At 42.2% G+C, this 25,387-nt stretch overlaps 1 protein-coding gene and 1 pseudogene across 2 annotated transcripts in view; one reads left to right on the forward strand and one right to left on the reverse strand.

Moving 5' to 3' along the window:
* Positions 1–301: 301 nt before the first annotated feature.
* SNX27 (sorting nexin 27) overlaps positions 302–25,387 on the reverse strand; it is a 90,028-nt gene continuing 64,942 nt past the window's right edge. For both annotated transcript variants that reach the window (XM_037143665.2, XM_037143666.2), the window contains exons 6-12: positions 24,862–24,940; positions 22,080–22,243; positions 16,940–17,029; positions 5,922–6,071; positions 5,459–5,587; positions 5,005–5,064; positions 302–4,113 (exon numbers count right to left, since the gene is read on the reverse strand). In XM_037143665.2, the coding sequence (XP_036999560.1) occupies positions 4,066–4,113; positions 5,005–5,064; positions 5,459–5,587; positions 5,922–6,071; positions 16,940–17,029; positions 22,080–22,243; positions 24,862–24,940 (720 nt within the window). In that variant the 3' untranslated portion in view covers positions 302–4,065. The remainder of the gene's footprint in view (positions 4,114–5,004; positions 5,065–5,458; positions 5,588–5,921; positions 6,072–16,939; positions 17,030–22,079; positions 22,244–24,861; positions 24,941–25,387) is intronic.
* LOC119048128 (40S ribosomal protein S12-like) lies at positions 6,125–6,868 on the forward strand (annotated as a pseudogene).

The raw sequence follows: 25,387 nt of genomic DNA on the forward strand, positions 1-25,387 counted from the left end.
ACTCCTGAGAACCAGCAAGGGTTTGTGCAGGCTGACACAATCAACTCTGGGATCTGAGGGGAGGAGGAATCTTCAGAGGAGCCACCGAGCACAGAATGTTAGACCGCGGGCCTCCCAGCTTCTCCTTTTCTCACCCTTCCCCATCGCCTGCCCTCGACAGACTGTCGCACTAGTTACTTGGGAGAGCTGGTTAAATGTGCCTTCCCATTTTCAGACTGTCCATTCTAACGCAAATCTCACAGGTCCCTTTTCACTTCTTCCCACACAACCCAAAGGACTTGTAGTCTAGGAAACCAAAGAATAGTTTCATCAATAAATCAATTTATTTAAAAGAATATGTTACAATTAATTACACTAAGTGACATTACCAAACAATTTTAGAGTGGTTAGCTCTAGAACAAGGAATGAAAGAAACACTGTTAGCCATTATGTGTCTGTGTATTTTCTCTTCACATTTCTTAAATCACAAATAAAAAATACAAGATACTGCAGTGAAAATACAATTAGAGTTTTTTCTCAAATAAATTAAAAGAGTGCATGGCCTGGGGAAAACTGAAGCCCAGCTCACTGGCTTAAAAAGGGGGCATGATATAAAACGTGTCCAACTTCAGCAGCCGGCCCCATGACTTCGCCCTGTACCCCTCCCCTCTTCGACTGGAGCCCTAAGCTTCCCACACACCTGCTGCTGTCCTGGTGTGAGTGAGGCCTGGCAGGATGTGCTCAGGTTTCGTAGGGGAAGCCAGGTGGTGGCACTGAAAGATGGGGCCCTAAAGCACACCCACCACCTCTATTCTCTCTCAGCGTTCGACCACACTGTCCTCCCTCCAAAAGAAAGCTAATGTGACACAGTGACCCTGGTGCGGGAGTCCAACAGGCCAGATGGTTTCCCGTGCTGCAGCAATCCATCCAGAGCACGATGGAGACAAGGGAGGGCACAGCAGTCCCTCCAGGTCTGAAGAGTTCAGGTCACCCAGGATGTAGTCTGTTAAGAAAACTGCCTCCAAGGAGCCAGACCCGTAAGTCAGCAAATTCTGAGATGAGAGAGCAGCGTCACCTCCTGTCAATGCCCTACATTGCTGCTGCTCCAAGCACTGGAGCAACCTGTCACTGCTGCTCCATGCACTGGGTCAGGAGCTACATGAGGGGATAGCCCAAAGCTACTGGCCCGGGTAACTAAAGGACGAAACCAGATGGGCCAGCGTAGGGGTGTTGAAGATTTATCTAATTCCTCCCTGAGAGCTCTGTCCAGGCCTAGGAGCTGCCCTGAGCACTCACAGTGCTGAGCTTAGGCCTAGAGCAAGGGGAGGGCAGAAGAATGGAGAGCAGAATAAAAGTATGAAGAGCAGAGAGCCCAAAGCATGGCCTAAGGGAACCTTTCCACAGGGACAGGTTTCTCAGGGCCTGCATTTTCTCCTGATCCATAAAAAACTCGAAGTTTTTACCAAAAAGGATTGAAACTGAGTGTGCAGGGGAGGACCACAGGAGACCAGGAAAATTCTGCTGGCTCTGCTGGGACAAGGCAGGGGGCAGGGGGAGCCCTTCCATTTCCCAGAGACAAACTGCAGTTGAAGCCTCCCTGGGCAGAACCCAGGACTAAGAAAGGTAGCAGGGATCAGAGAAGTGTGGAGTAAGGAGGGAAGGGAGTGTCACACCAACACTGCTTCATGCAAAGAGGAGCTGGGTCCCCTGGAGCTACACAGCCAGAGACCTCTGTCCCCCTCGCAGGAGGCCTGCTATGGGTGGGAGAGAAGGCGCTGTCCCCTGGGGCCGCCCCCTACCTTGTTGCAGCTGGGTGCTTTGTCAGTGGTACAGATTCAAGTAGGAACTGCTCCTACACAGATTCTGCCAATAGAGCACCTGCCTAGGGGGCCTTCACCTGGTCTCCAAAGCATCTAGTGAATTCTGTGCCAAAAGGGACAGAGCAGCACCCACCCACTCCAAGGGGCCTCCCTTCTAAGGGCACCCCCTGCGTCTCATACCAGAGGTCAGCACTCGGGCTGTTGCAGGGCCTCCCGCATTTGTTCACCCCCAGCCCACTCTGAGGGAACGGCGGCAAATTACTGCTATTTTTTATAGTTTGAAAAAAGCTGGTGTCAAAAGCCTCTTCAGCATTTTGGAGTGGAAAATCATCATATCTTCTTTCCAGGGTCCACTGGCTCCTTATTAAATTCGTTTAAGTCAAAAGAAGTTAATCCTGTGTCAAAGCCTTCAAGTTAGGGGTCACTCTCTGTAACTTGAAACATTCAGCATTCATACATTTTGCACTCTGTGCTTTCACCTGGGTTCGGAGAAGGGGAGGGAAGACAGGGTATCCTATGTGATCCTACACTGCCGTGCGGCAAGTGGCCGCCAAGATGACAGTGAGGGAGAGAGAGAGAGGCCTCATGAGGATCTGCAAAAACAAGTTACAGAAAAAGAAACTTCAACCACCCCAACACTGCTCCGTGGAGTGGACTACAACCAACTATGGCTGCCTCCCAGTTGGACAACGCAGAAGACGCCACCCTATGGAGGTTTTTGTTTAGAAGGTGGAGAAGGGAAACAGAAAAGAAGGCTAAAAGATGTGTTTCAGTTGCATCTGAGCCTGACTCAGAGGCCCCAGTGCAGCATCTAAACACAAAGCCTGGGGGCGGAGAACGCCGCCCTGCTCTGGTCGGCTCTGGGCCCTAATCCTGGGATGAGCTTTCAGGTCTCCAAAGGTCTAACTGCAGGTCAGATGAGGGACAAAAAGGTTTTCCTTCAGAATCCTTTTAATTAAGAGTTGAGATCCAACCCGAAGCAACCACATTCCTGCTGCTCCCTCCTGGGTCCTTGGCTGGCTCGGGTGGGCTGCGGCCTGGTCCGCGCCAAGCTTCCCCAAGACCTTGGGGTCCTGTCAGATCCCTCCCTACAAGCTGCTCAAAGAAGTCACAGAGAATATAATAGTTATGGGTGGTTACTGGTCACGGATTGAGTAGGGAAAAGCTCACATACACGGGGCATTTCTTCTTTGCTTTCCCTACCTAAGCCCAATCTTTGTGTCTAAAGGTATCAGCCTTAACTCTGGTGCCCAGTACTATCCCTGCTTCAGAAAAGGCAAGGAAATAGGAAATTAGGACCATGAAACGTTTCCGGTTCCTGTGGCACTGACCCCCTGAGCCCACCTACCATACATTCTAGGCCAGTTGAGGGAAGGCATACAAGGGCCCCAGTGAAGCAGGAAAATGCGGAATGTGGGTAGAGAGCCGTGAGTGGGAGGGGTAGAGATGGACCAGGAAAAATGTCTTGGAATTAAGAGTCCACACCAAGTGTGTAGACCCTCCCGCAGCCCTGCAGCCCTGCTGCCCTTGAGGGGCACACCCTTCTCCTCCCCAACAGTCCCTTGGAAGATAAAGAAACTGTGCTCCTTGCTCCTCAGACTCTCCAGTAACCCATGAGCCAGAGTCTTCATTCAACACAAAAAGGGGGGAAAAAACCCAAGCAGAGTGTAAACTTTTCGAGTCCTTCATGAGGAGAGGTATTTTCCCTGTAATTTTTTTTCCTTTTTCAAGTTTGTTTTAAAACAAAGAGAGCAAGAGAGAAGTCATGAATTCTAGTGAAAGGTGTGTAAAAACACAAGCTAAAAAAGGTACTGCCATCAATATGAAATTTAAAAAGAAATATATATGTATATACGTGCAGCTAATTTGTATATATAGTTTTTACATACATACATATATATGTCTCAACAGTGCAAACGGATGGAGTTCATAGTTCCAGTTTTAAAAATATAGTACAAGGAGAGTCTGTTGGTGTGAGGCCCAGGTGAAAGGACACAGATACCTTTGGCGAGTTGGTTGGGCTTATTTCTTTTCCAGTCTTAGCTCAGTCGACTCCTGGTGCTGACCAAATTGCTGTTTTCTACCAGCTCAATTCCAGAGACATGAAATTCAGAAGGGTTATTAATAATATTTAGTTTAGGGCTTTTGAGTATAGTGACTTTTTTCCTTTTCTTCTTCTTTTGTGTTAATGGTTACTCTGTCTGACGTGGGAGGCAAAAGGGGTAAGAGGATGATGGTGAAGAGAAGGGGTGGGGATAAGGGACGGCTAGGTGGCCACATCCCTCTGCTGTGACCTTGCCATCTGGAAAATGTTCTGAAAGGAAAAAAGGAAGGAAAGAGTTATGGGGAAGCCTCAGGTGTCCACACTGCCTCCCATCTGGAGACAACCGCTCAAACAGAATAAAAAATGTGCGACTGGGTGACTTGATCTGACTGGCCTCTTCCCCCAGTACAGCCTCCCATCTAGAATCATGGCCTTTTTAAGCTGGAAGGGACCTTGGCTATTTATCACCTAGATCAGTCTTCCTGTTTTACATAACAGGAAAGATAAGAAAACTGGGTTCCGGTGAGACTGATTTGCCCAAAATCACAAGAGAAAAACGCCAGGAGAGAATCCAGGTCTGGTTCTCAGAGCCCACTGTTCTTTCTGCTATGCCAGGAATATACATTTTCAAGTTCCTGACTCCACCTGCTGAACCTCAAAAACATTTTCTCTGAGACTAACTAGCTAATTATTCAGAAGCTTCCAAATTCTGCTCCAGCACCAGCATATACAGAGAGCAGTAAAGCAGGAGCGAACACCTGCCCCCCGCCCCCACGGTGTTCTTGGTTAGTCTGGACAGACTCTGCTGTGACTCATCCAGTCAGAGCGGCTAAAACCGAGGATGGCTGCCCTTCTGGGCCGGGAACGGCATGGGGGGTGATCTGACAGAAACGGGCAGAGGAGGGCCCATGAAGTCACGAGAGATGACAAAGCCTGCAGCCCAAGGCCGTCCTCCAGACCAGGGAAGCAGCAGGGCTTTTCACCGTCTGCTCAGCACCTAAAAACCGCCCCTTTCTGGAGGAGCACGCTGGCTCACATGGGGTAACCAGCCTGACTGACAGTCCCAGAAGAAAGATGAAGGTGAGGGTCCTTGTCACTGACCATCGGTCTACGCATTTAAACAAAGATTAAGAAAATCAATTCGAGATTGTTTAGAATTACCTCTTTTCTCCACTTGAGCTCACAGAACACCCTCTCGAAGCATTCGTGCATATAATTGAACTGGAAAAAAAAGCAACATAGCAACACTCACTGACTTCTCAGGACCGGGTACCACAGGGCCATGCCTTTGAACTTCTGCCCCCCAGTCATCCCACCTTCCTTCCACACTTGCTCAGCTGAAAAGCCCTGAGAAGCCCCCACAAAACCAGGTCGGACTCATCCACTATTCTCTGGCTCCTTCTAGTGGTAACTGGGAGTCAAGCGGGATGGGAAACTGCCAATCCTAGCCAGGCCTCAAGGAAAGACAGGAAGAACCTGGGGCTCTAGAATTCAAACAGTTTAGATTTCAAGACCACTGCTCTCTCTGCAGCTCTCTCCAATGCAGCATTTACTTTAAGGAGAACTTTCAGCCCAATCTACTTCCCCAAAGCATGCTTCCCCATCTACTACTCACATATGGTGTGAAGATTTTAACCCATCGAGGCTTCTTCTCTCCTCGTGCATATTCAAAACAGAAGGCCATTCCTTCTTCATCTGTATCCCATCGCTGCATCTCATCCCATTCAAATGCTATTACCTGGTTCTAAACAAGCGAGAACAACAGTGTTAAATTTCGGAATGCTGGGGGGCTTGGGTAAAATGGTTCTGAACCAGGCAGCAAAAGAGAAGTGCATGAAGATGTCTGATCGTTTAGGGGAAAAGACTGTGCAGAAGAACACAAGTCAGTGTATAACACATGAAGGTGAGGGTCAGTGTGAATCCTGTGCCTATTTATCCACCCCAGTCAAACGGTTTCAACTCCATTACTCCTCCACCACCAACCACTCCCATCACCAGTAAGACACTAAAACAAAGCAAGTGAGTGAGTAACAATGTATCCTCAGTGTTCCCAGCCACAACCCATGCTGAACTCTCACCTCCAGCTGTCCTTCTTCAGTGCAAGCATGAAGTTTAAAGTGTGTGATGCTGATGGCTGTGATAACGTGCCCCTTCCTCCTGGAGTCACAGGCACAGTGGGGGAAGATGATTTCATTGTAGCCCTCACACGTTCTCAGCATGTTGAGGTACTAGAAAAAGAAGGCAGGCAAAATAGTGTTGCTATGGAACTAGAGCTGCCGAGATGGCACAGGAACACAGAGAATCCTCTCGCCCAACAACCTGAAGACCTTGCCTCTGGTCTCATGCCCACCCCTAAGTCGGGACAGACTCCAAGATGATCCTTTATCCCACTTCCAACCTTCAACCTCCCCTTTCTCTACTTAAAAGACAACACAGAAGAAGTCAGAAGAGACATGTAACCAAAACTGCTAGGACTAGAAGGGGACTTCAATACCCTCTGACTCTAATTTCACTGGACCTAAGGGAGCGAGGAATGGAATCTATTCTTACAATTAAGAAAAGGGGCTCTCCCTGCATCCACTGAGTTGTGTGGAGGCAGCGGCTTGGGTGTGTTCAAGGTTCAGCTCCACCCATAACCCACTGCCATGGAAAGGAAGGCACTGCGGCTGGAGGTGTAATGGACTTTACAAGAGGTGCTGAAACCCACCTTCATCCACAACAACCAAGTGCATGGAATTCGCAAAGGTGCCAATGCCTGAGACAAGTGCCAAGCCCGCCTTTGTGTGCTTGCATCCAATTGTATGAGCTTGTGTATGTCAAGTTGGTGGAGGCCCTTTGTGTCAAACTAACTGAGGTTGATGACAGTAAGAAACTAGGGGAATGGGTGGACCCCTGCAAAATCGACAGAGAGGGAAAACCCCAGGAAGTGGCTGGCTACAGTTCTGTGCTGTGTAAGGACTATGGCAGAGAGTCCCAGGCAAAGGAAGTCATCGAGAGATTGCAAGTGCAAGAAATGAACAAATAAACTTGGTGTTTGTTTCAAGAAAAGAAAAAAGAAGAGAAAAGGAAGGGGGCTAATGTTTCTCCCTATCTCTTCTCCAGCCAGAGGTTACAATGATCTCGGTGTTGATGGTTAAGCTACCTGAGACTTTAAAAACTAGCCATTTTACAGAAACTCAGAGTTAATAACGATACTTGCATAAGGCCACATGTAATAGTAAGTGGGAAGCCAGGTTTAATTCTTGGTCACTGATCCTTTCTCTATCACTAACTAATTCCCAATCAGCCCCACCATGCCGTGGGTCTCCTTAAAAAGCACCTAGAGCAAAATCAAGTTACACGTATGACCCTCACAGGTACAATGCTATAAGCCTAATCCAGAGAGGTCTCTACTACTGACTGTTAACTCAGCAATTTGTCCCTTCTTTTCTATAATTAAGGCTGGCCTCTCTTTCACTCAACTATTTTAAGACAAGAGAGTAAAAGGAGACAAGTGGGAAGGAGACTAGAAAAGAAACAGGGAAAAGATGATTTAAAAAAGACTCGTGGACTCTGACCTGGTTTCCTCTCAGGGAAAAGCCTGGGAAACAAACGAATGGCCTCGCAAATCACACAGGAAGAGCAGGGCACATCTGGTGACGTGCGTGGAGTGTTGGAGAGAAGACAAAGGCACGGCCCCTAGTAGATTTCAATTACAGGGGCGGGGAGATCAGAACACAACTGGAGAGCTGCCTTCTGCCTTACCAAGAGGAAAGGGAAGGACGGGGCACAAAAAGCACCCAGGCAACCTAAGGCTGCAGTGCCAATGAATGGCACCTAAACCCGCTGCTCCTGGCATCAGGGACTGGCTGGGTACTAAAGGACCCAGGGAAAAATCACACCACATGCTCCCCATTTTCTGTTTATTTCTGCTTAGGTAAAATAGTAGCAACTTCAAAGGGGCGAAAATCATTAAAGAGTAGCAAGAACATAGGGGCAGGGTCAATTAAGAAGTGTCATAATACTTCATTTGCATCATTTTTCTTCCCATTTCCCATTCTGCCATTCTATTCCATCCCCATTTATCACATCCTTCCTGAATCAGTGACAAATATGAACACTGTTTAGCCTTGTTACTGGCACTGTGAAGACAAAGTAACCCCCCAGCCACTAGACTTTGATAAGTATGACAGGCAGTGTCACTGAAGAGAACTCCTATGGGGTTACAAGGAGAAGCAAAGATTGGGGCGGGCAGCAGTACACGGAGGGGTGATCAAGAGCCTGGGCTTAAATCCTGGCCCCATCACTTCCCAACTGTTGGGCAAGTCACTTGAACTCAAGAAAATTACTAAATCCCAGGAGCCGCAGTTTCATCTTCTATAAAAAGGGAAATAACTAGACCTACTTTACACAGTAATTTGCAAGCACTGTAGTATTTAGCACAGTATTTAGTGCACAATCAGGTATTCAATAAATTATACCTTAAAAATACTTTTAATGGCTCTGCTGTCCTTTGCCAGAGGGCTCAACTATTTCCTCTCCCAAGAAAGACCCCAAGCAGTGGACCTTGGGGCCAGGGGCTCCCTCTCACTTTGCACAGCTTCCAGGCCTATGTGCTGCATCGATAAGCGGCTTGACCCCAGACTCAGTGCGGAGGGAGTTCTGTATTCATACCATCCCCCCGCCCAAAGCCAGGGATCCATTTGTAGTTTTCAACAACTAAGCATTTCTCTTCTGTACAGAATCCAATAAAAACTTCTTGTATACCCTGGTCAGTATGGGCATACAGGAAGTTGGTTGGGTGTTATCCCACCCACAAACCGAAAGGTTGCAGGTTCAATTCCTAGTCAAGGCCCATGCCAGGGTTACAGGTTTGGTCTCCAGTTGAGGTGAATGCAAGAGGCAACCCATCAATATTTCTCTCTCACATTGACATTTCTCTCCCCTCATCTCCTTTCCTCTGTCTCTAAAAGCAATGAAAAAACATCCTCAGGTGAGGGGGGGGAAAAGTGCCCCGTGAAATGATATGTTTGTAAATTACTTTTATTTATTATTATTATTATTTTTAAAGATTTTATTTATTTATCTTTAGAGGGGAAGGGAAGGAGAGAGGGAGAGAAACATCAATGTATGGTTGCCTTTCGTGCGTCCCCTGCTGGGAACTGGCCTGCAGGGAACTGGTCTGCACCCCAGGCATGTGCCCTGACTGGTTCACAGGCCCGCGCTCAATCCACTGAGCTACACCAGCCAGGTGTAAATTACTTTTAAAAACTCCAGAGAAAAAATTACATGAGTGAGACAAATGAAGTATGAATGGCAGAAAGCTGAAGGATGCTGAGGCTGGGTAACGGGTACCTGGTGGCTAAATGTATTACTTTTTAAATATTGTATTTATTTATTTATTTTTAGACAGAAGGGAAGAGTAGGAGAAAGACGGAGTGAAACATTAATGTTTGTTTGTGCCCCTTACTGGGGACCTGGCCTGCAACCTAGGAATGTGCCCTGACTGGGAATCAAACCAGCGGCCCTTTGGTTTACAGGTTCACGCTCAATTCACTGAGCCACACCAGCCAGGGCTCAGCTTCTTCGTATATTTGAAAATTTCGACGATATGGTAGGTAGAAGAGAAAAGTGCCCTGCAACCAGGCTTGCCTCCTAACACAGTCATCAGAAATTTTCTTCCTGCTCAATGAGCAGCAAATTCTGCTCAAAGACGCTTAAGAACTCTGCAAATGCCAGTAGGTGTCACACAGCCTCGAGACTGGTTCTGCTCATGCACTGCAACAAACATGGCTTACATATAACACATCTGCTCAAATTCTCTTCTTTGAGAGGCACCACTACTGTTTTTAAAAAAATTTCTGCCATTTTCCTAATTGGGATTTTACCATATAGATTTTTTAAAAACAGAAACACTCAGACAAAGGGAGAAATTAGGGAAAGACATCAGAAGAGATGGGGAGGTCAGGATGGCGGTATAGGCAGACATGGCTCACCTCCTCATACAACCAAAATTTCAAAATTTCAACTGAAGTGTAGAGCAGCCATCACTCAGAACCATCTGAAATCGAGTTGAATGGAAGTCTGACAACTACGAAATTGAAGAGACCACACCCACCCAGACTGATCAGAGGGGCGCAGATGCGGGACAGGCTGGTCCCACAGCCATACGTGGTGGATAAAGGCTCGGGAGGAGTACCTCGGGAGTGAGGAGACCCAGCCCCACACCAGGCCCCCCCGCCCAGGGTTCTCTTAGAGAACCCACACATGACCTCACCTACTTTGCCTCACTCCCTCTTGAGCTCCACAGGGTGACAGCGTGAAAGGCACCAGTAGGACATGGGAGAAACAAGTACCTGGCATCAAGGACAGCAGAGGCCATTGCTCTTTTCTGAACCTTCCCTCCACAGAGCCAGCAGTCTGGTGCCATATTTGAGACTCCATCAACATGGCTGACACTTATTTGCCCTGCCCTAGAGGTCCCCTGAGACTCCACCCCACTGTTTTTCCATATGAATGGCTGGTCTTTGCTCATGCTTCACAACTAGCTAAATCATATCAAACAAGCAACCACTGGCCTCAGCAAGCCCCGGGCCCAGCACTAGCAGCAGCCAGCCTAGATTCACAGCTTGGCTTTGCCTGGGTATCTGTAACCCCAGTGCAAGTAGCAGACATCTCAGATTGCTTTATAGCTCATGCAGGGTGTCCCAGGACAAAATGCAAGTGGGGGCTGACCTTGGCCTGTACCACACTGGAAACCCCAGAGCCTATACACTCAATGGGCAGCTACAGACCACATCAGACCATCTCCATCCCGTCCCTACATAGTTGATCCTCCATGGAGGGCAGGTGTTAGTCAGTGGTCACAGCCAGTTCGTGCAGCTGACTGGCCTGGGTTAATTCCCTCCCACTGATCTGCCAACAGCAATCAAGGCTCAACTACAAGAGGAAGGTGTACTAAGCCCACACAAAGGGCACATCTGAAGTACCCAGCTTGGGTGATAGGGGAGGCTGTGCCACTAGAACCTAAAGCACACCTACTACATTAAGTGACACTACCAAGACATGGATTCAAGGTAGCTTTACCTAATACATAGATACAAATACAGGGAGGCTGCCAAAACGAGGAGACAAACAAACATGGCACTACTGAAAGAACAGATCAGAACTCCAAAAAAAGAACTAAACAAAAGGGAGATAAGCAATCTATCAGAGTCTGTCAGACGCAGAGTTCAAAACACTAGTTATAAGAATGCTGAAGGAACTTAGTAGGATCTCAACAGCATAAAAAATTCCAATCAGAAATGAAGGATACAGCCCTGGCTGGTGTAGCTCAGTGGTTTGAGCACGGCCCTGCAAACCAGACAATTGCAGTTTGATTCCCAGTCAGGGCACATACCGGGTTGCAGGCCGGTTCCCTGCAGGCCAGTTCCCAGCAGGGGACGCACAAAAGGCAACCATACATTGATGTTTCTCTCCCTCCCTCCCTTCCCCTCTACAGATAAATAAATAAAATCTTAAAAAAAAAATGTTATAACACAAAACAATCTGGATGTTAAAAAAAAAGAAAGAAATGAAGGATACATTAATTGAAATACAGAACAATTTACAAGAAAACAGTAAGATAGATAAAACCAAGAATCAAATCAATGATTTGGAACACAAGGAAGCAAATAACAACCAATCAGAGCAACAAGAAAAAGGAATAAAAAAAATGAGGATAGTGTAAGCAGTCTCCAGAACAATTGCAAGCATTCCAACATTTGCATTATAGGGGTGCTAGAAGGCAAAGAGAAAGAGAAAGAAATTGAAATTTTATTTGAAAAAATGATGAAAGAAAACTTCCCTAACTTGGTGAAGGAAACAGGCATGTAATTCCAGGAAACGCAGAGAGTCCCAAACAAGATGGATGCAAAGAGGCTATTTCCAAGACACTTCCTAATTAAAATGTCAAAGGTTAAAGACAAAGAGAGAATCTTAAAAGCAGCAAGAAAAAAGCTGTTAGTTACCTACAGGAGAGTTCCCATAAGATCATCAGCTAATTTCTGGGGAAAAAAAAAAAACTTTGCAGGCTAGAAGGGACTGGCAAGAAATATTCCAAGTCATGAAAAGCAGGGACCTACAGCCAAGATTGTTCTACCCAGCAAAGAGAAAGCCAAAGGAGTTCATCATCACCAGACCATTATTATATGAAATGTTAAAGGGACTTATTTAAAAAAATAAGACCAAAACTATGAACAATAAAATGCCAATAAATACATATCTACCAACAATTGAATCTAAAAAATAAACTAAACCAACAAGAACAAAGAATCATGGGTACAGAGTGTTTTGAAGGTTGCCAGATGGGAGGGGGGTATGGGGAAATTGGGTAAAGAGGTGAGGGGATTAAGAAGTACAAATAGGTGGTTATAGAATAGCCATGGGGATGTAAACTACGGTATAGGAAATGGAGTAACCAAAGAACTTATATGTATGACCCATGAACACGAACAATGGTTGGGGTATTGCCATAGGAAGAGGGGGGTTCTGGGTGGAGGGGAGCAAAGCTAGAAAAATCAGGGCAGCTGTAATAGCATAATCAATAAAATATAATTAAAAAAAAAAAGAGATGGGGAGCTCTGTGTATCTTAAACTCTTTGTGACTTCTACCCAGGGTCTTCCCCTCTGCCATTTGGTAATAAAAGACACTGCTGTCACCCTCCCTTCTCTGATGTAGGAAAAAACGTATGTTTTGGAGCCAGACAAAATGGGCTCAATCCTAGTTCTGCCAAGCTTTGCGATCTTGGGTAAGAATCTTCCTCTCGCAGACTCCACACCTCCTCTGCACAGTGGGGATAACACCTGCATGGTTGTTATAAGGAGGAAATGAGAATCTACACATCATGTCCAGAATAGTACCAGGCACAAATGTGTCGCTCCCTCTATCCCCTTCAAATGAAAAAGCCGACTTAACCCTCCATATTTAGGAATGTAGTCCTTGAGGGGACTACCTTCAGGGGACTTCCTAATGGCATAGTTCTAAAAATAACCTGAGTGGAAACTAAAGGCACCTGTGGCTTTGGTGAGACGACAGAGGTAAAGTTTCACTGGGGAGACTTAAGGTTTTCAAGATACTTGGGTCAGGTAGTATTTCTCAGCTTTAAGTGGGCAATCTCTACATCCCTGGACTTGCACAAAGCATGAAGAGAAGAAACATTGAAAGTTTTATATTTCCAAAATTTCCAAAAGTGAATTTTTAAAAATATTTTATTTATTTATTTTTAGAGAGAGGGAAAGGAAGGAGAAAGAGTAGGAGAGAAACATCAATGTGTGGTTGCTTCTCATGTGTCCCCAACCAGGGACCTGGCCTGCAACCCAGGCATGTGCCCTGACTGGGAATCGAACTGGTGACCCTTTGCTTCACAGGCCCGTGCTCAATCCACTGAGCAACACCAGCCAGGGCTGAATTTTTGTTTTCAAACAGATTTGCATAAGGGTATAGATACATTTAAACGACAAAATTATCCTGTCCATTTTCCTTTCATATTAAATTTTCAGTAGTTAAATAGGAACCCTAAATTAACTTCCTTGATTCACATACCACTCAGATGATGGCCCACATTAGGTCAGAAAAAAGGAAAGGTATGGCATGGGACATTTTATGAATATTCAATATTTAACAAGGCTGGTAAATACAGAAATAGGACACATGAAAGTAGAGACTCAGGACTTCACAAAGCAGAACATCTGGGTGAGTGGGTTAAGGTCCACTCTGCAGAGCTCTGTTCTCCCAAACAAACTGCCAATAGTCAAATCAGGTCTGATATTAAAATAAAGACTTGAGAGGAAACTTGGGAGCCAACTTAAAACCCTAGAGTAGTGATTCTGAAGCAACTTAAATTTCAGAATCACCAGGGCGCTCCTGTACAGTCTTTACAAATATTCCTAGATCCTGCCCTGGCTGGTGTGGCTCAGTGGAATGAGTGTCTGCCTTCAAACCAAAGGGTCACAGGCCAGGTCCCCAGTAAGGGGCGCACGAGAGGCAACCACACATAGATGTCTCTCTCCCTTTCTCTATCCCTTCCCTTCTCTAAAAAGTTTAAAACAAAACAAAAACAAAAAACCTAGATCCTACCCACAGGGATTCTGACTTAGTTAATGTGAGATGGGATACAGACCATCTGCATTGTGAGCAGCTTTACAAGTGATTCCCATAAAACTGATCTGAGACCACACTTTAAGAAAGATCAACTTTCTCATTTACTGCCTTGTGTGAAATCACTGGAAATTATGTTGAAACACTAATAAAAATTTCTTTTTTAAAAAGATTTTATTTTCGTTTTAGAGAAGGGGAGGGGAGGAAGAAGAAGGGGGAGAGAAGCATCAGTGTGTGAGAGAAACAGACCAGTTGCCTCTCGCATGTCCCCAACTGGGCACATAGCCCACAGCCCAGGCATGTTGCCCTGACCAGGAATTGAACTGGAGACGTTTAGGTTTGCAGCTGGAGCTCAATCCACTGAGCCACACCAGCCAGGGCCAGAAATTTCTTATTTGTCAGTTCGACAGTTGCAAAATCAGGCTACTCCAACATAAGAAAAACTGTAAGTTCCAAATGCCTGCTGTTTGTGTGAGTAAAGAAAAGAAATGCAAAATCTCTCTTGAACATTTCATTCTCAATTATCTACATTTGACATTTGGATCTAACTATGAAACACAAACATTTTTGATCACACTGAATCTTACAAATTATGGCAAAGATATGAGCTGCCTTCTGTATTTGGAGAATAAGGAAACTTACACAGAACTTATTTATCTATCAAGAACTTTGAAGTATTTTCTTAAGATTCTACTTGATAGTTGGCAACCTGAACAGTCCACTTTATAGAAGAGAAACTGGAACTCAAAAGTTTGTTGGATTGTTGAGGTTCTCTAATGGTTTGACCTAATCTTAGACGTATCAAGCACACTAAGATGCTATAGAGAATGGTATCAAGACCTGCAGGCTCTGGAGGGTCCATTTGAGTTGAAAGTTTCAATGTACTGACCACGACAATTGACTAAGTTAATGCCTTTGAACACTAATGCTTGAATACATGAAATTATACTTGAATAAAATTCAAACGCTAAAAAAAAAAAAAAATCAAACGCTGATGGGACTTCTTTTAAAAAATCAGATTTAAAAATTATGCAGCTAGTACACACTTGTATATTGGCAGTAGGGTTTCAAGAAAATAACATTCCATAAATATTTAAGCATATTTTAAACTCAATTCCAGTGACCCATGGGAAAACACATCAATGTGCCAAATGCAATCAAGTTCTTAACTGGGTGATTCCAAGATACAAACTTGATTTTGAAAATGATTTTGTAATAGATTACCATGCTTGTTAAATTCAGATTTTTCTATTTTGCTACAGAACAACCTATTCCTTTATCTAGCACCTAGTACTGTGCCAGGCACACATTCGGTGCTCAACATATACCTTTGGTTAAATGCATAGATAGAAGATAATGTGTTTGGAGTACTACATGTGCAAAAAAAACCAATTATGTATTTTATACTGGTATTGTATTATCAGAGCCCATATGAAATTAATTTGACTCCGTTGGCTTTGGAAAAGGCAAAGAACTATTGCACAAGTTGATAACCTTTAATAACTTTTGGCCCTTTTCACCAAAAAGATGCAGATGTGTTGGTTGGAATCATGCATTAATACAAAGACAAGGCCATTATATTACAGGACAACGAGTTGAATTAAAAAACCTGTCTCTCACATATTAAAATTCCTTTAAACAAAATTTTGCAAGTTAATAGACTTAATTCTACTTAAAATATTTTTGTTGCCTATTTCAGCCTATTGATATGTAGAACATTTGGAGATGGTTCTCTGATCTTTGGCAATTTACCTTTCATCAAATAAGTGATAATAACTATCCCAGCAGATATATGATTATGGGCTAAATTTCATTGCTGATTCGTATATTCTCATTCCAACTCAGTTAACTTAGATGGATGAACATTCCCTCATAAAAAGTGCACAGAAGGTACAAAGAAATTCTAGTGATCTGTGAGAATCATTACTAACATAATTACTGCCTTGTGTGAAAAATTGTAATTGGAAAAATTTCAATTCCATGTAAATCTGCCAAGAAAGAAAATTTTCAACTCTATGAGTGAAAGTTTTACAAGCATTCATTACAAATTTTATTTTTGATAATTTCCATCCTTGTATTTATAGCAGATACAAATTGAAAACTAATTTTAAAACATTTAAGGAATATTCTAGGCACCCTCTCCAACAGAACTTTTTGTGATGATGAAAATGTTCTATATCTGAGCTATCCAATATAGTAGCTACTAGCTACCCAACACTTGAAATGTGTGTGACTAATGCATCTGATGGATTGAATTTTTAATTTTATTTAATTTAAATACACTTAAAGTTAAATTTAAATAGCCACATAAGGCTAGTAACTATCAAATTGAACAGTATAGCTCTAGGATTTCATACTAACCAAAAGCACTACTGAGCATAAAAGTTTAAGCAACTGCAGAGGTTGAAGTTGTAAAAACAAATGATTTTACAACCACTGAATCACAATTAAAATAATTTCTGAGGTATAAAACCTACTATCAATTCTTACAGAAGCTTATCTTTTTCATATTAAATGTGTTATACATCCTTTGTTTAGAACTTTTTCTATCAAAAAGAATTCCATTTGGTTATTATTAGTAATAAAGTTATATGTCTATATATAGCAAAATAAGCTTTTTGTGTTCCAAAGAAAGAACACAATGGACTTTATATCAAGGTCTATTTCCCCCTTCTTTAAAAAAGATTTTTTTTTAAATCCTCACCCAAGGATATGTTTATTGATTTTTAGAGAGAGAGAGGAAGTGGGGAGAGAAAGAGAGAGAAACAGCAACAGGTTCTCTTCGGGTCACATTCCCACTGGGGTGGAGCCTGCAACCTTTTGGTGCACAGGACAATGCTCCAACCAGCTCAGCCACCTGACCTTTTTTTAATTAGTTAAGCCACAGACCACGTTGCAACATTTTTCAAAAATGACAGGAACAACAGATTTAAGAGATAAGAAAGGACTTATAAGGAGATTATGAGAACGTAAACCTACCATGACCATTTTCCTTTGTTCATACAGCTTCTGTAATTGGTAGGATTTTTCCTCTGCTTTGATGTAACCTTTTTTCACATCATCCACAGCCTGTCACCAAAACAAAGGCAGGGAAGAAAGCAATGTAAAAATCATCATCAAGTACATTCTTAATAAGAAGAGACACAGATTCCTTTTCAGAATAACTCTTACCCAGATGGACCACCATCATCCCCAGTGCACTCTGCCACATGGGTGTATTTACCGGAGTAAGCAGCATGTAAGTATGCACTCAACAATTGTTCTAGGCATGTGAGCAAGCTGGATTCTCATGTAAGAGATTTAAATTTTGGTTAATTTATACATGTGAAACATCAGAGAACACTAAAAGATAGCATATTATACTGGATTATAGGCAACAATGAGGTAGCAAAAATGCGTGGTATAGATAATAAGATACATGCAGTCAGAACACGCGGGCTTACTGTTACTTGTAGTTATCAAGGAAGGCTTGGTTGGACTCTAAAGGATAAGTTAAATAGAAGAAACTACTGGTTGAAGTCAGGAAACAGGAATGAGTTTGAGCTTAAGTGCATTCAGGAGACAGATGTGCCTGATGTGAATAAAGGGTTTAAGGGACAATGAAAGATAATGCTGGAGGGGCAGGTTTACAGACTAGAAGGATCCTATAAAGCAGGCACAGGATTTAGACTTAAGGACAGTAGAGAGCTAAAATAGCAATAAAGAAAAATTTTTGAAAGACTGATTTACATATGAGTGTCAATGAATGAAGCTAAGGAGAGAATAAGAGAGACTGACAATGTTGTCGTACTTTAAGAATAAAGTCAAGCAAGACCTTAAACTAGGGGGACAGCAATTAGAAGAGAAGTGATACAACTGAGACCATGAACACACACACACATACACACACTATCCTCAATAAGACTTGAAACAGGCATGAAGGTATCTAGATATAATGTAATATGCTAATTCTAAACAACTGCTGATTCAGCTGAATGAAATATGCATCCCTTTCCCAAGCTCACTCCACCCCAAGAAAACATTTAAAATCAATGGAAGGAAAATCATCATTAGGAGTAAAGAAGAACAAACAGAATCACTTGTCCAGGGCATTCAGAATCTAACCTCAACGAATCACTGCGAGGGCAACTCTACACTGGCATCAGGCAGGGGCCCACTTGAACTCTTATAAGAAGACTGCCAGCTTCCTTAAGGTAGAAATCATTCCCCAGTCTTTTTAAGGGAAAAAACCTATATAACAATGTGTTCAGGATTGAAGTTGAAAGACTAGTTCGACTTCTAGGTCTGTCACTTACCAGTATACACTTGAGTAAATCACTTAAACCCTCTCAGTCTGTAAAACAGAAATAATCCTCATCTCATGGGTAGACAACAAAATGAGATAATAGATGTGAAGTAAAGTATAGGCGCATAGTTACTATTATCATTGCTATTAGCACCATTTAGCTGTTAATTACTAAGAACCACACGTGGATATTAACGTGCTGCCTGGGACTGCCTAATGGAAAGATTGTGCCCATTTCTCCCCAATCCTAGCTATACAAACGAGGGCTTACTTGGGCGCAGAGGAGCACAGTCACAGGGTGAGGAGTGTGCTCAGTAAGAACAGCCTTACAACATCCTAAAGAACCTTAACCCTGTTTTCTTTTCTTTTCTTTTTTTTTACCACTAAAATACTTGACTACTCCTGGCCGAATAAAACCAATTACTGAAAAGTTGGGCAGAAGTAAAAAGGGGAAACAAACAAATAAATACTGGTCTATCTGCTTTGTTTCCCATGTAACAAACTGTTACTTAGTTAAGGGAAACGGCTCTCCTGATGACCAAATAAAAATGCTGCATCTGCGACTCCACTCTAAGAAGACAAGCAACCCAATTAAAAAGTGGGCAAAGGACTTGAACAGACATTTCTCCAAGGAGGACATACAGAAGATCCAGGGACACATGAAAAGATGCTCAATATCACTAGCTATCAGAGAGATGCAAATTAAAACCACAATGAGATACCACTTTACACTAGTCAGAATAGCCATCATAAACAAAGCAACAAACAACAAGTGTTGGAGAGGCTATGGAGAAGAGAGGACCCTAATCCATTGTTGGTGGGATTGCAGACTGGTACAACCACTGTGGAAAACAGTATGGAACTTTCTAAAAAAACTAAAAATGGACCTGCCTTTTGATCCAGCAATTCCACTGCTGGGATTATATCCTAAGAACCCTAAGACACCAATTCAAAAGAACCTATGCACCCTAACTGTCATAGCAGCACAATTTACAATAGCCAAGAGCTGGAAGCAACCTAGGTGCCCGTCAGTGAATGAATGGATCAAAAAATTGTGGTACATATACACAATGGAATTCTATGCAACAGAGAGAAAGGAGGAGCTACTACCCTTTGCAACAACATGGATGGAACTGGAAAGCATTATGCTGAGTGAAATAAGCTAGGTGTTGAAAGACAAATACCATATGATCTCATCTTTAACAGGAAGATAAACAACGAAACAAACATGCAAGCAAAATAAAAACAAAGACACTGAAATAGAGAACAGGCTGACAGTGTCCAGAAGGGAGAGGGGAGGGAATTTCAGGGGAAAAAGGGGAAGTATTTACGGGAACTAGTATAAAGGACACATGGACAACAACTAAGGGGGGTGGAAATGGGAGGGAGGTGGGGTGGGCTGGGATGGGAATAAAAGACAGAAAACTGTACTTGAACAATAATTAAATAATTTTTAAAAAAATGCGGCATCTGTTTTGTCCTTGCCCCAATACCTAGAATTGTGTGTGACTTGGAACAGCTCTTAAATATTTGAATATTGCCCCAAGACAGCAGTGGGTCTGAGTGAACATCTACCCCAGCAACTGTGAGTGAACTATTTTCACGTGGGGCAGCAAAAAACGTTCTTTCCTCTCCTCTCTCAATTTCAAATCAAGATTATATTGCTTGACTAGTCCTGAGTAGAAATAAGTATCATCACACTAGAGTCCTTTTCTAATTTAAATTGTTTTTATTGAAGTGGAAGATATTCAGAATTTTTAAGAATGACAATTATTACTAAAAGGCTCCTAATGAAAACAGCAGCCTCCAATACCACAGCCTCATTCCACAGAAGCAACTATTCTTAAGCACTTTATCAGTTTCTCATATGTTCCTTCCATAATTCTAAATGTCATGCTTACACTAATAATTCCAAACTTCCCAATTTTAGGCAATACTGACTAGCTTTCTTATACCAAACACTCCCACCTCCTCTTCCTCCAATCTCTCAATAAAAATTAAATCAATATTTAGTATTTATTGCTGTAATCAATACATTACTGTAAGCACATACACACTGTTCACAACTAAGTCATGTACTGTACTATGACTTCCCTTCTTGCATATCCATTTTTCTCTGAGGTTAACTGCCTAATGTTTTTGTGTGTAACCTTCCATGTGAGTCTCTCGGATTCTTACATAATAACCAAACACCAAACTCCTCTCTGCAGACATTCATTTTGTAAAAACTGTTAGCTCTCAGCTGCTGTCTCCTCTCATGTTCTCCGTCCTTGCAGGTTCATGCCTATGAAATTCTACTACTATTAGTTTAGCAAGCCTTCAAGAAGGAGCAGCCTCAATATGTGTTTACTCTGGCAGGTTTAGCCAGAACTTAAATACTTCCCACCATGAATTTCGATCTTATGAATTCTTTAAGGAAAAGGCTCATTATCATCATTATTATCTAATATTTCATCAACTCTAGGATACACACTTTTTCATACTTTATCTTTTCTAAAATCAATGATATGTCAGTTTAATTGGTAACTCTTTTCTCTTTCTTAACAGCACATAAAACAATAGTGCTTCTTACTATATCAATGGCATCTTGGAACTGATGAAATACATTGGCAAATTATCCACCATCAAAATATGACACAAAAAAATAACTAAAATTAATTAAAGGGAAAATTTTAGTATTTCCAAATGGCACAACTGTTTACCTAGTCAGGCAAAAAAATCCCTTGAACTCTTCTGCCCTGTTGGGAATGGACAGCAGTGCAGCTGCACGTGGGAAGCAGCAAGGCAGCCCCTCAAAGACTGTAAACAGAATGACAGGACAGCAGTCCCAACGCTGGGTATATTAAAAGCAGGATTTGAAGAGCTATGTACACACACCGTGTTCATAATAGCATTATTCATAATAGCCAAGAGGTAGGGGGAAAAAACCAATGTCCAGCCACAGACGACTAGGTAAACAAAATGAGACATACACATATAACAAAATATTATTGTTTTGCCTTTAAGAAGGAACAAAATCCAGTCCTTTGTTGTAACATGATGAGCCTTGAGGACATTTTGCTAAGTGAAATAAGCCAGTCACAAGAAGATAAATACTGTATGATTCCACTTACATGATCAGAAAACAGATCTCAGCAAACTTATGCTGAGAATATACCCCATGCAGAGCCTGTGCTCAAACCCCCATTCCAACAACACAAGACTCTGCTATACATTCATTAGTTACAGAGTCATAACAATATAAACACTGAGTACTGATCTAACAAATATCATAGTTTCCCTGTATTAGGAAGATGGGAGAGGTAAAAAAGACATGATATTACAGAGAAGGGGGATGAAATGGAGCTAGAGCCTCATCTTTCAGTGGGAAATGTGGAGATACTGCCTGAATCTGAAGAATCAAATTGGAGCAAGATAACCAAGTTATAGCAGACATGGAGGTAAATATAAAACAAAGAAAAGAAAAAAAGCCAAAGCTAAAAGAGGTGAAAAGCAATTGTCTTTGTTGAGAGATGAAGCTAAGTAGGGGCAAAGATTATTTTTCATAATAACCTGTGTAGAACTATTTGATGCTTTAAATACATGTATATTTTGATTAAAATTTTTTTGAAATAGTATACAGCTATAATGCTCATTTTCTGTTGTTAAAAAATATACTTCAGGATATCTTCACTTCTTAAACTTATTTATCTTCTGTGAAATGAGCAGATTTTACAAATTTAGCTAAGATTCAAGAGACAAAGCAGGTTACCCAAGGACTCACATAAATTGGCAAATTACCCACTCCACATAAACAGAAAAAAAATCAGGCCTTTCCAAGATAAATTCACCCACCTGATGAAAGAAGTAGGTAACAGCCAGGTCATTGTCATTTAAGAAGATTTCCTCTTCTGTCGTAAAAAGCCACTTTCGAATAGTCAGGCAGGTGCCTGGCACAGCTGATGTGTAATTCTGGACGTAGAGTTTATGAGGAAATTCATTAGGTGCCAGCTTACGTACTAAAGAGAAGAGAAAACAGAGAAAGCTAGAGTAAAAAGATATACAAGGACTTTCCCTAGTATAAACTGCAGGTAACGTAGAAATAGGCAGGTGAAGAATGACAGATTATCATTAGCCGGAACATCAGTGTAGAACCATCACAGAGTTCTGCCTTAGGATGACAAAACAACCATTTGACTAGTCACTTCGATCCCTTCTAACTATGACTGTGGTCAGTCATCCTCAAACTGACCAAACTCTTATCACCTGAATGACAGCCACTCAGGTAGCACACCGACACTGCAGACAGCACCTACTACAAAGTTAATTAAAATAGCTGACCCATTATCTGTTAAATTATAGTGATGTACACTGAACATCTTTTTTCAAAAAAATTCTTACCCAAGGATATGTTTATAAATTTTTTTTTAGAGAGAAGAGAAAAGGGGGGCAGGTGAGCAACAGACAGACAGACATGGACATGAGAAAGAAACATTAACTGGTTGCCTCCTATACACACCTAGACTGGGGATTGAACCCACAACCTTTTGGTGTACTTGATGACACTCACAGCAACTGAGCCACCCAGCTAGGGCTCCACTGAACATTTTTAAAGCAAGCAACTCCTCTCACTCAACTATGCTGCATTCAGAGTCTCTCCTGTGGCAATTCTCAATGAACTGCTTTTATTGTGAGGAGTTGAAAGGCTCTCCCCACTCCACTCCCCAACTCTAAGACATTCATCAAAGTGAAAAGTATCTTCTGAGTAAAAGTACTTCCTTTCTCTAACAATGCAGATACAGAATAAAACACAGCCACTTTAAATTTCTATACTGCTTTTCTTTGGAAAGACTCAGTTTTTTTCTCTTCATGTTTACTGGCTTTACTACTACAAAAGACAGATTTAAGTTCCTATTTTATTTATTAACTAAAGCTTAGAAAAGGGTAAGATTAGAATCCATATCATGGTTCTCTAGCAATCCTTTATAACATTTTTCTCTGCCTTGGACTGTAGAGAGTTTGGAAGATAGAGAATAATAGGGACATGGCTCCTTCAGGGGGAATCAAGTTGTTTTACGTTGTCCTGGGACAGCAAGACAACCCAAGACGACCAACTCTCTTCCCTTTTTTGGGATGTCAATTCTGACCTTAGCCCTGTGTGTATGTGCTGGGAACCACCCTGCTTGGATTCAGAAGCTGTAAGCCCCCATGGCTAAGGCTGAATAAGGAGACAAAAACTTATTCCCTCTCTCATATTCCCCTGTCATGATACAATTCCCCTGCTTGGACCCTGGAGGATGGCTGAAGTCAATGACGGGTAAGATTCCTCAAGGGAGGCACAACCTAAGACAGGCACAGTCTTGAAGGGGCCGTCAGGGAAGGACTTTGGGGACTTTAGAGAACGGGTGATGAACCTTTGTTATAGCCTGAGTCCTCATTCTATCTGTAAGAAGTCTCCTAATGTCTTGGCTGCCTTACTTCCCCCACCTGACTTGAGCCTAAAACAATGCCAGTGGCATGTGTGGCCCTGTGCTGGAACAGGCAGTTCCCAGAGTAATCAGGCCTAAGAAAGAAAGCATAAAATCCTCTGAAACCTGCTTTGCTAAGAATGCCCTCAATTTAAATGTTAAGGATCCAAGCATAAAATGAGTTTGCTTCCCTAAGTTTTATAGCCCTTTGGTGTCACTCTATGTATTTGACCCTGACCCAGAATAAGCCCTTATAGTTCTTTGAATGTTTTCTATTCCTTGATCATTACTGCCTGACAATGACTGATGAGCTTTATGTATACGCTCTGTATTCCTATGCAAACTAAACCCAAATTAAAGCCCACTGAGAGAGAGGCTCAAAGGCTTTCCCCTCTGAGAGACTGGTCAGCCTTTCCTCCCCAAGTGACTCATGTCTTGGTAGACTTATTCTCACCTATGGCAGCCAGGGAGCTCTGTGGGACAGAGTATGTCCCCTACATGTATGTACATATGTATATAATGTGGGAAAGACTCATAAATGGTAGGAAATAAACTACAGGAAATCTATGTCATTCAAAGCAAGAACTCAGACTTCCTCCTCTTTGTGGTCTCAATGCAACCAGTGTGACCAACAATTCCTAGCTTTTATAAAATAATAAGTTTCCTGTCATGATACAATAAAATTTCCTCGGAAGAGGATATCTATTTACAAAGAAACTTAAAGATATGCATTCAAGCAATGGCTTTCAAGAAATTTAACTCTAACTCCTGAAAACAGAAAGCTATTCTTAAAAACTTACAAAAAGTATAAAGTATAGCATTATAAAACAAATTGTCGCTAAGTAGAACATCCCCTCTTTTAAAGGCTGTTTTCACTGGAATATATTCACTTTGAACCTCTGATTTGAAAGAATTTCATGAAAGTATCTGCTTCAGCACAGGTGCAAGTAACTAATACTTATAAAAGAGGAAAGAGGATCAACAGTGACCAGACAACCAGACTTGGACTGAATGGGATTTGCCTGGTCTGCTTGTTGTAGACTGTCCTGATGAGAATCCGCCTGGTCTGCAAAAGCTCTTCTTCTCTAAGCAAATATTAATAGTTTCAGTCTGACAGTATTAGAATAAAATACCCCCAACAAAACTTAATATTAGCCACTGGCACTTACCAAAGGAATGATTGATCACTTCAAATAAGGCAAAATAATTCACTGTCGTACTGTCCATGCCCACCTTTGCTGCAATAGCCTGAAGTATAAACAGGATAGATTAGTTTCAAAAAAAAAAAACCCAACAACGAAATCACACAATGCTGTGGGAAAAAAACTGATGTATGCACAGGAAAGGGAAAGAGAAAGAGAGGGGTTTTGCCATCTTGGTTTCACATAAACTAAACTCATGGTCCACAGCTATTCTTCTTTGCATGTCTGTATACATGCACACATACATACATATGTATGAAGTTAAATTAAAAACAACAACAACAACAAAACCTGTATTTGATCCAAACAGCTGTGATCTCTAAGTATGAGTTTCTCCCCTCCAATTCAAGCAGATTAACAGTCTCTCTTAAAATATCAGCATTCCTCTTTGAAATACAACTTCAGCCCACAAGGGTTGAATAGCACTTAGAGAAGTGCTAGATAAGAACAGATCTTAAGAAAAAAATAAATTATTAAATATCCAGTCTTGAAC

This window comes from Artibeus jamaicensis, unplaced genomic scaffold, assembly GCF_021234435.1.
Source record: "Artibeus jamaicensis isolate MK-2021 breed Jamaican fruit bat unplaced genomic scaffold, CSHL_Jam_final contig_1715, whole genome shotgun sequence".
Classification (NCBI taxonomy): Eukaryota; Metazoa; Chordata; class Mammalia; order Chiroptera; family Phyllostomidae; genus Artibeus; species Artibeus jamaicensis.